General features: G+C 41.3%; 1 protein-coding gene across 2 annotated transcripts in view; it reads left to right on the forward strand.

The window, feature by feature from the left end:
- The first annotated feature begins 245 nt into the window (after positions 1-245).
- LOC122780640 (phosphodiesterase 4D interacting protein) overlaps positions 246-11,318 on the forward strand; it is a 96,660-nt gene continuing 85,587 nt past the window's right edge. The window contains exon 1 of one of the 2 annotated variants that reach the window (XM_044043741.1): positions 246-371. Coding sequence is in view for 1 of the 2 variants with exons in the window: in XM_044043739.1 (XP_043899674.1) it covers positions 9,340-9,365 (26 nt within the window). In the remaining variant the exon portion in view is untranslated. Of the gene's footprint in view, positions 372-8,967; positions 9,366-11,318 lie in introns of those variants that run through there. The other variant, XM_044043739.1, reaches the window with a different exon arrangement.

Here is an 11,318-nt window from a genome sequence, read left to right on the forward strand (position 1 = left end):
TCCCCATCTGTTCACCTTATAAATGTCTCCCCCCTCAGGGCAAAGCACTCATCTATCACTCATCCCCCTCTCCACCCGAATCACAAGGGTTTTTCTTTGATGTTTGGGTATGGGAGGGGTCTCTTATCTCTCTCGCGTCTGCCTTTATTGTGTCGCGCTGTCGTCCAATGAGCTGAAACGGGAGCATCGTCATCATTGGCTGAGCATTAGCGTCTCTCTGACTCTGACTCTGACTCCAGACTGCTGAGGTGATAATCAGCGGGGACGCTGCTGGATGATGGACGGCTGAGGAGGTGAAGGATGCGTCGGTGAGAATCAGAGGAGGATGGAGACGCTGAGGCTGCTGCTGCTGCTGCTTCTGCAAGTGAGAGGTAAGTTATTAGCTCCAAGCAGCCAGTGATTCACAGAGAGCTGCGACGTAGAAGCTGCATGACATTATGATAAATACTGTATACATTCGTCCTTAAAGTGCCTATGGATTTGCTAAATTTGGAACAAGTTTCAAAACAAGATATGACTGATCCACAGAGTTTTTAAATATGGACTGTTCAGTGGCCCAGCAGCAGGAAGTGTGTGTGTGTGTGTGTGTGGCACTGTTGTTAATTATATACCATGAGTCACTGTCATTTATTCATTTATTTATATATTTGATAGGGGACAATACAGTTTGACATACTGTAGCTCCAAGACAGAATGAAGCTGATGTGCAATTGCTAATTAGCAACCCTAGTTGACTGCAATACATAAAGATGCAGACATACACACACCATACAACAATTAGAAAATATACGTTTATTTAAAATGAGTCCAACATTTAACCTTTAAAGTCAAATGACATTCATTTGATTTTGTTTGGTAGTGAATTCCATGTTTGACAGCCTCTTACAAAAATAGCAGTTTGTCCAATGCACTATTTTACACTTAACATTCACAACGTCTGCACAAGGTTCACTTTGGATCTGAATGTATTGATTCCTGAGTTGTATGGTGACTAGAGGTGTAACACTGTATTGGTTTGAAGTTTCTCACTGATACGTTGGAAATGTTCTTGACAGTGGGTTTGATTATTTTCTGAATATTTGCTGTTTTGGAGATAGTAAGTAAGTGAGAGTCAAAGTTGCGATGGTTCGCTCACGTGCAGAGGAGAGATGGTGATTATAGTGGACACATTGGATGTTGAAGCTGGAGCTGCAGGGCAGGAGCAAAAGAGGAAGACCACAGAGAAGGTTCATGGATGTTGTGAAGGACGACATGAGGACAGTTGGTGTAACAGGAGAGGACACAAGGGAGAGGACAAGATGATCTGCTTTAGTGACCCCTAAGGGGAGAAGCCAAAAGAAGTGGAACATTCTTGGCAGTGGTTTTGTGTTGCATTTAAGCCTCTGAACACTAGTTGGCAGTAGACGTTTTTTGGCAGTTTGACTTTCTCTCCCTTCTTCCACTCCTCTCATTAGACCAGGGGTGGGCAACAGTTAGATATAAGAATCATAAGTATTGTTTTGTGAGTGTACAATTAAAGAATTAAAGAATCTAAAATTTAAAAGAAAATAAATAATTGAGAAGCAGTGCAAGACATTTAGAGCCCAGTCGCAGTCTTCAGATCAAAGGCTAATCGTCCCCCAAACTAAGGCGGGGACTGATGAATCCACGCAGTAGCACCCACAGTGTGTTTTAAAAAGCAGCTGAAGATTATTCTTTTTAAAAAGGGGTTTATTTGTCTCTTATATTGTTCTGCATGAGCCACACGGTTGGTGTAGTGGTTAGCACTCTTAACTGTGGTTAGCAGCAGGAAGACGGAGGTTCACGACCCCATCAGAACAAGGGTCTTTCTGCATGGAGTTTGCATGTCCTCCCCGTGTGTGTGCGGGTTTTCTCCCGTTTCCTCCCACAGTCCAAAAACATGCAATATGGTGATTAGGTCAGTTGGACACTCTAAATCGACCATAGGTGTGAGAGTGAATGGTTGTTTGTCTCTGTGTCCCTGTTGATGGACAGGCTATTTGTCCAGGTTTTGACTCCGCCTTTCGCCCTATGACATAGCTGCCAGCTGATGCTTCATAATAAATGTATTTCACTGTCACTAGATGACAGTGAAAACACATGCAGGTCAATAACAATGGCAACATGCTTTCACTTCAACAAGCAAAGCTCTACAAATCACATTTTACATGTGTTTCTGCTGATTTTTGCTGCCGATCTTTTGCAGTGACATCATCATGTTTTTGTTAGATAAGCGGTAGATTAGCCGGGTGTTTTTGGCCACATTGTTGAACGCAGTCATCCTTCCAGCATCCTCTGACAGACTCTTGGACCCAAAAACTCTGCGCAGTCTCATGGATCCTCATTGACAAGAAACAACCGAGTTAATTAGACAAGTTACATCCCTCTCCACAGAGAGGAGGAAGGTATACACTAAACCTGGATCTAATCAGAGCACAGAGCATGAGAAGGCCTGTTCCTCTTTCTCCACAGCTGGTGGTGGCGAAAGAGTCAGAAAATAGTTTCAAATCTGAAGCAGGAACATGAAGCTGCTCCAGGTGAGGTTATGTTTCAAAAACAAAACTTTATCAGCATGATCCTTTCAAATGTTGCTGCAGCAGAGAAGGTATTTTCGTAAATCACGCATCGCGGGGAAAATCTGAGGCTTTTGACACAGTGAAAATTGAAACTGCCAAAAGGTGAAAGTACGAGACCTTTTTTAACGTGTATTGGAGACGTTTACTGTGATTATTGATATCAACTGATTAGAAAATATTTCATTGTGATAATGTTTTTGGCCATGTCATCTAGCCCTACTGCTAGCCTGGGTGAACTCAGCCGCGCCTCCCAGCAGTTTGATTTCACTTTGCAGACACGTCTGGCAAGGACGCTACTTCAGAATGTCCAAACAAATGCATTAAAGGTGAGCTTCACATGATGACAACAGAGAAGTAACAGAGCAGTGATGTCTCGCATTACTGTACATCCAACATGGCAGCCAAAGAGCAGCTGTCTTTTGATTTGGCAAGTTTTTATTTTGAGCCGCCTCGGGCTAAAGACACGATTACTAGATGGCCATCTCTCCGAGATAGGAAACTACAACAAGTTTATTTGTTGACACGTTTTCCATCACTCTGCATACGTCATCCCGATCATCAGTCTAATTGCTTAAAGGTCTATCTAATTGCACACAGAGGCATTTTCATCCACGTCCATTGGTCGTGTCTCTTGAAAGTGTCAGAAAGTGTTCGCCAGGCTACTCCAGAGCAGACACAACGATTAAATCTCACATCAAGTCTGAACTTGTGTTTGAACATGGTTGAGTCAGCGTGGAGCTGTGGTGCTGCAGTAAATCTGACTGCAGAATCATATGTATTCTGAAATGTCCAGGCAAATATGCTTCACTTAGAAATAGGTGTGTTTTGTAAAGGTCTGAACTGAATAACCACTGAGCATCGCTCGTGCCTGGCTCTGATTGATCTGAAATATCATTAAAATAAGGGAGTAATCCTTGTTACTGTGTTGTCCTGGAGATACAAATTACAAACATTACTAGTACTCTAGGCTACTACATTTTTTAATTTTTTTTACCAGGTTCAGATGCAGAAGAAATATGCCTCCTACACCATTTATGCCTCAAATTGAAGGAGATGTAATAAGCATGGTTACCACAGGTCTGGTTGAGTGTGGTGCTGTACTTCAAAGAAATAACACACTTTTTAGTCATGAGTTTTTTGTCTGACAGTTTTAAGTGTAACCAAACCCCCAAAGCACTTATTTCCAGGTGTGAATGTGTATATGTGTAATGTTATTTACTGATCCAGGTGCAAATCTGAAATTATATTTGGACACACAAATGAGGGCAAATTCCTGGAATGAAAGCGGGGCCATGTGAAAATGCAAATGGGCTCTTGTGGACATGAAACACCTTACTTTTGTCAGCTAAAGTTAATATTTTCTTCTGATGTGGTTTATTCATGTGTAACCTGAACTTTGCTACTAGCTCAGCAGGCAGGTGAATGTCTGTACTTGCTGCTTTGTTGATACTTTTTTGTGTTTTTATCTGGCAAGGTTGTCACCTGTATGATAGTATATCATTGTTATCTCTTGCAGTTTTAGGTAGCAGAGTAGGCTACACATTAAAGCAATGAAGTATTTTGTCTGACAGTTTGAGCAGCATGAGTGACACAGTGGCTACTGTTTGATCAGTCAGCGAGGGAGAAATAGTTGATGAAAGAAGGAAGGACGGGTGGAGGAAAGGTGTGATCAGGATAATTAAAGGGTGTAGCTTTTACTGTCCGCAGCTCCTTCTCCTCTCCATGTGTCTGTTTTTTTTTTCTTCTTCTCTTACTGTAACTCCCTCCCTGTCACCACCTCGCTGACTGAAATAACAACCTCCTCCGACATCACTCATCTTGATGGACTCCGCGATGAATTCAGTGTGTCAGAAAATCATCGGGCCGTCAAGTCGTCTGAATAAACTCACGCAGTCTCACTGTTTACCTGTAACCTGGCTCAGAGAATTACAGTCTGTCTCAGTCTGTTTCTAATTACAACCACTCGGCTAAAAAATTGTTATGCTAACTCATTCAGCTGAGTATGAGCTCGGGTTCCTGAGTTTAATCCTCTAACCACACAACCACAGTGGCTGTGTGAGAACTAACACATTCACACACCAGCAACACAGTCACAAGTCGAAAACCACCAAGATCCAATTACAGTTTGGAGCACTGACTGTGCTGCGTTCTCCTTCTGTGTCGGTAACCTGGTTGAAAGGTATTTTACAGAACAAAAGAGACACTTCTATGATCAAGTCTATGATCTCTCTAGTCTATGTTTACCACTTTATGTCACCACCAGACTGTATCAAAGGCCAAAGAAGAAAATCTTTAAATCTCTAAAATTTGAATTCATGAGGACACAGGAGCTGCTGGTTGACTGCTGCCACGTTTGGTAACGTTGTGTCAGTGAGGTAAAATCCAAACAAAGGATTTCAAGTTCATTTTGTTTAAACATGTCATGGCAGTTCATTTTGAAATCGGCCACTTCTTGTTGGATCGGGGTTATGTTTGTAGATGTGTCCAGGGTGGCACACTTATCTCAGGTGTGAAGTGTGACGCAGACCTGGCAATTTACAGCAATGTTCTACAGTTTGAATTTAATCGTCATAAGTGTAAGTGCTCGGTCCTGAACTCGGGCAGCAAACCCAACAGTCACTGCGTGGTCCAAGAGAGAGGCCACCAATAATTTGTCATGTCAGAGTAGCAAATGTAGACCGCACCATGAAAGTTGTTACTGAAAGTGCACTTCCTGTGGCTAGTGTGAACACAAAATGTGAAAATGTGTTTTTTAACTAGAATTCCTGTAATTCCTGCCTCCATACCAGTTGTTGCTTGGGCCATAAAAACACTGCACCAAATGGGCCAAAAATGACACATCACTTCTCTGTTGCTTCTGTGTCATCACATGAAGCCCACCTCTAACGCCAGAAGTGAATTTTTTTTTGGACATTCTGAAGTAGCGGCCTTGCCACACATGTCTGCAAAGTGAACTCTGCTGAGTTCACCCAGGCTAGCAGTAGAAATAGACGTTACTATTGTCAATAGAAAGTAACTAAAGTCAGCCTGAAAAGACGTTAGACCTATAACTGCTACTAATACCGATAAATATAGGATATTAATATACCAATATCATGCAGATTATTTTGTCCAACCCTAATATTTTCTATATACTACTCATGTAACATGTCATTTTTTTAAAAAAAACAAAACCTGTAAGCTAGATCATGGAACTGGAATTAAAGACCGCTGATGCTAGGGATGAGCCAATCACTGGGTCTGATATTGAAAAGAGAAATAATGTATCAACCAATACAATCCAAAAATCCTATCCCAATCAATCACTGTGCACAATACTGTAACAATGTGCAATAGCATTTTAACTGAGTCCTGTTGTGGGTTGTTTATTGCTTCTTAATGGGAGCATAATGTTTATTGGCAATTGGAGAATTATATCTTTGAAATGAATTGAAATGGCTGTAGGTGGTAAATGCATCAACACAAATGTATTGTCAGCACTGTCGTAGTGTAAAAGGTGTAAAATGACTGTATTGGACTGATATTGATATCAGTAGATACCCAAGGTGGTGATGTTGGTGTCGGTCATAGAAAAGTGATGATAAAAAGTGACTATTTCATGTCTGATACCAGTATCACTGCTCTGTCTTGAGTATTTACTGATACTCAATCAAATGCAGTCTTTTTACAAGATTAAACTTGTGTGATTAACTTTTTTTTTCTTGCTTGTCGTCAAATGTTTTCACATAGCTCACGTGGCCGATTTCCTTTGTTTTACAAAACATATTATGAACAACCTGACATTTCTTGACAGAAACAATTGCTATTTCAACAATATTATGCCTAAATTTACCATTTCCACATGTCACAGATCACATTGGATTCATAAAGGCACACGACATTTAGTCACATGTGTCTGCAACTTGAAAATATAGTATTGTATGTATTGTATATAGTATGACATTTTCACAAATTCAACCTGCGGGCCGGATTGGATCCTCTGGTGGGCCGGTTCTGGCCCTCGGGCCGTACGTTTGACACCCCCGCTGTAGAGGTTAGCACTCCCGGGTTCGCGACCTGGTTGGAACAAAGACCTCCTGGAATCGAGTAATTCTAAATGATGTCAGATGTTACAGATATGGTTGTAAATTAGTCGCACAATTATGAACACATTTCCTTTTGTCACAGTTAGTATATTGTGATTTGGCTCACGATAGTTTGCCATCTTTCAAAAGTGATCCCTAAAGAGAAGGTTTGGAAAAAAAACTGCTTTAAAGAAACAATTTCTACTCATGATGCCCTGGCACAAACTGCACTAATCCATGAGCTGCAACCAAATCTGACATTTCCTATATTCTTATCTTTTGAAAGAGTCTTGAAGAGGTCAAACTGTTAAATCAACTTAAAGAATAAGTGAGAGAATAATCACAACCTGGCATGCTGTCACTTATCTGTTATACCTTATCACTATCTTTGTTGGTAGGACAATCCGCTACCCAGATTATAACAAGGAATGAGTCCATGTGAAATAAGCAATAAATGACAGAGCGACACGCTGTTGTTTTGGCTGATTGCATAACTTCGGCAGAAGGGAAGCCTGTCGGTCTGACCTCCTTCTCTGTCCAGACCTGCAGGGCTGCATGCCTCCAGTCCCATGGCCCTTCTGCAATCCTTAGTGCAGCAGTTGCATGAGTGGAATGTGAGGCAGGTATGTGAGGAAGCTCTGGTGGAGATGGATTGAAGATAGAATGGGGAGGGAGAGAGAGGGAGACTCCATAGGGTTACACAAAGTCCTCAATCTGGAACGGATTCTGTAGAGTTATTTCTCCACTAATGGCGCTTTTCCACTGTACAGTCCAGGCACGACATGGCACAGCACAGCTTTACTACAAGGTTTGATTAATTTTCCATTACTATAGTCATTCAATTCAATTTATTTGTATAGCACCAAATCATAACATACATTATCTCGAGGCACTGTAAATAGACAACATCATGGAGAGCAAAGAAACCCAACAATTCACACAATGAGCAAACACAAGCATCAGTTATTTCCTCTTTAACAGAAGAAGAAATCTCTGACAGAACCAGACTCAAAGATGTGCAGCATCTGCCTAGACCGGTTGTGGTGAAAGGAAAAATGGGAGACAGAGGAGAGGTGGGGGACAGAAAGGAGGGAGATGAGGTAGAGACAGAAGGTACAAAAATGCTTGGCTGGTCATTGTCGAACTACAGCATATGTGGGTGTGTGGATGTGCCCCTTAAGGGAAGATGTGTGAACACTGTGATCAGCTGAGGTCCATGAGAATATAATGAAGTTAAATTACATGAACATTTCATCCTTTTTGGCTGTTTTTAAGCCAAGTCATGTAATTATAGTATGTCATGTCACCACACTGGGACCAGACCAGGTCCCTGCATTCAGTGTAACTTTGTAATCTTATGTCAGAGAGCTATGAACTGAGAAATGAATGGCTGTTGGAGATATGGTGTTGAAAAAACAAAACTGTGAGTAAAACTAACAAAGTTCTCATACTTAATTGCTATTGCCGTTCATCCATTCATTCTCTACCATGTTATCCTCCACAACCAAGCTGACAGAGGGGCAAACACGGGGTACACCGTGGACAGGTCAACAGTCTATCACAGGGCAAACATACTGACACGAACAATCATTCACACCTGTAGCCAATGTAGCATGTCCAGTTAACATAATCCCCAGTTTCTGCATGATGTTGGACTGTGGGAGGAAGCCAAAGTACCTGGAGAGAACTCATGCAAACTCCACACAGAATGGCCCTCGGTCAAACTGGGATACGAAAATTATGCAAAAATGCTAGCTACTGCAGTCTGAAATAGCCTATTTGGATACTATTCCAACTTATGTCATTGGACATTTAAACTATAGTTTTAACTTAATTTAAACTGTGAAACTGTAAAACCAACTTGTATCACTCATATCAGGAATTCCCCCCCGAAAATTCATACAGGTACACACACACACGCGATGCTTGATGCAGTAGCATATCAGAGTCTCCATTCATACCTCGTTTTACCTGCTCCAACATGTCATATACACACACAAACACCTGCAGGGGGAGGGAGTGGAGGGGGGGCACGCACACACACACACACACACACACACACACACACACACACACACACACACACACACACACACACTCCACACACACACACACACACACACACACACACACACACACACACACACACACACACGGCCCCCTTTGTGCTCCACCCTGCATCCAAAAAATACCTGAGGCAATTGACAGTTCTGTGACTCTTTTACAAGCAATGGCAGGAAGACATTGGTGTGGTTTATACACATGCTCACACACACACACACGCACGCACACACCTTGTGGAGTGTCTGTTTTGGAGCATGCTGAGACAGATCACTCTTTCATGCTGAACCAGGCAGTGCGAGTGTGTACCTTTGCTCCCCGCTTGTGTTTACCTCCTCTCTCTGCTGCTCTCTCTGCCACGTCAAATGAATGCCTGGGTGCTTGGCTTGCTCCACTGGGAGCCTCGCAGCTAGAGAGCCCTGACTGTGGTCACTTCTCTCTGGGTCAGAGCGCAGAGAAACTACAGGCTTAAAAAGCTTCATACCAACTCTTTAGTAAGGGAGCTGCACTGGCACGATGTGTCCAGGTCTGTGGAGGCAGTCAGACTGAGGACTCACCTGACCCTGGAGCACATTCTGGGAGAATGGAACAGCTGTTGTAGCTTCTTGATTTTTTGTGATGATGCTTGCAGCTGAAAAATGAGTGGATTTCTCTACAGGGGAAGGTAAGGCTTTTGTTAATGATAGCAGCTGTTGTGATGAGACATTTGGTGAATGTGTGTGGTTTGTGAGCTGCTGTTCTCTGTGTGTGTGTGTGTGTGTGTGTGTGTGTGTGTGTGTGTGAGAGAGTGTGTGTCATAAACACTGACCAGTGGTTCTCATGGAGACCTGGTCTTAACAAGGCAGAACAAGCACTGGTTAAGTTTAGGGCTAACATTTGAATTGTGGTTAGGTTGACATTAGGGTTACGCATTCACTGGGTTTGGTTAAGGTTAGGGATTAGGCCTTGGGTAGGCTGTCCAAATGAATGGACATTGTGATCAAATAATGTGTAAGTTGTGTGAGGACAATTTGGATGGTCCTCGTGTTTTGTCACACCTTAAAAAGGCTGTTTAGGGGTTAAGACTTGGTTTTAGGGTTAAGTTAGGATTTGAATTAGGTTTAAGTTCAGATTAGTAAGTTTTTTTACTAGTTGAGATGGTTAAGGTAAGACAGATAAGATAAGATGAGATAATCCCTCATTTTACACAGTTGATTATGTCTATGAGTGTCCTCACTAAAAACGCTGTACAAGATGAAGTGTGTGTGTGTGTCTATGTGTGTACAAGCTTCTCCTTTGCAAATAGACAATATTTAAAAGTGGTAGTAGAGAAGTAGACCTTTGTGCCAGTGTTACATAAGAACTCATGATGCAGCCTCGACTCCCACAAGAAGAGAGCCTGCATGACAGGCAGTGATTGGCTGAGCTCATTTCAAAGCAAAAGTCTAAATTAGCTGTTAGCTGTAGTCATTTTAACCTTTCTCAGACACAACAGTGTGGTCATGATGAATGCTTTGTTATGAAATGCTCCAATTGTAATTTATAGGCCTTTTCCTGCAGCACACGGTGACATATTGTGTTAGTGCGGAGTAAAACAACTGTGTGGGTTTGAGCAAACTGTAATAAACATTTAAATGAAACACTAAAAAACATCAAGTGTTTATAAAGGTCTTGTCAAGTTCTCGTATTGTAAGTTAACTGGTGCAGTGCAAAATCTGTTTTTGTGTGTGTTTTTAGTAATTGTTGGTTTGGTTCGGAATTGTCGTTTGTTTATTCAACGTCTTAAAGACTGTCCAAAGTAGGCTGGGCTATTCCAAGTGACAGTTTGTTGCACATCATGTTTTACATAGTTTTGAATAGCTACTGCATACCTGTGTTTGTTGGCGTGTTGTTGTAAAATCCGCTGACTCGTTGTAATGCAGACACACCGCATTCAGGGAGTCTTTATTGTTGAGGTCAGACTCCAATCACCCACAAACCTACTTTTGTTTCTAGTCATTAATCACATTCCTTGAATCATTTAAATATCAGTTTTATCAATTGGACTTACTTTTTAACATTAAAAACAAACTATTCATCATAAAAATAAAAATAAATAAAAACAAAACATTGAGGCCAGGACCTCAAAAAGACTATGCTTTTTAAGTTGTTTTGTCAAATGGTGTTTTCTTTTTTTATCCTTATCAAATATAATCTAGATATAATGATTATTACTATAGAAGATCATGTGATACCTGTATTACATTCACTATATACACAGGGAATCTGCAGTCACTCTGGACAGGTCACCAGTCCATCACAGAACCAACATACAGAGAAAGCAACTAGACAGACTGTGCCTTCCATTGATCAAAGAGAACATACAGTATATAATGAATCAATACATTTTTTTTCAAATTGTTTTGTTTGTTTTGTTCTTAAAAAAAAAAGAAAAAAAAAGGGTTAAAACATTTCTCAAAATCCGTGACTGAAAATGAAACAGGCTGAAGGTCAGGGCTTATTTTGATTTATAACCTGTTCAATGAATCGAATAATCCACAATATCAGAAACACTTCCACAAAAACACCCAATGTAATTTTACACCAGGTCTGATGCGGTTGCAAAAATTGGTGAGTTTTGGTTGCATGTTCAGGGCCT

This window comes from Solea senegalensis, linkage group LG14, assembly GCF_019176455.1.
Source record: "Solea senegalensis isolate Sse05_10M linkage group LG14, IFAPA_SoseM_1, whole genome shotgun sequence".
Classification (NCBI taxonomy): Eukaryota; Metazoa; Chordata; class Actinopteri; order Pleuronectiformes; family Soleidae; genus Solea; species Solea senegalensis.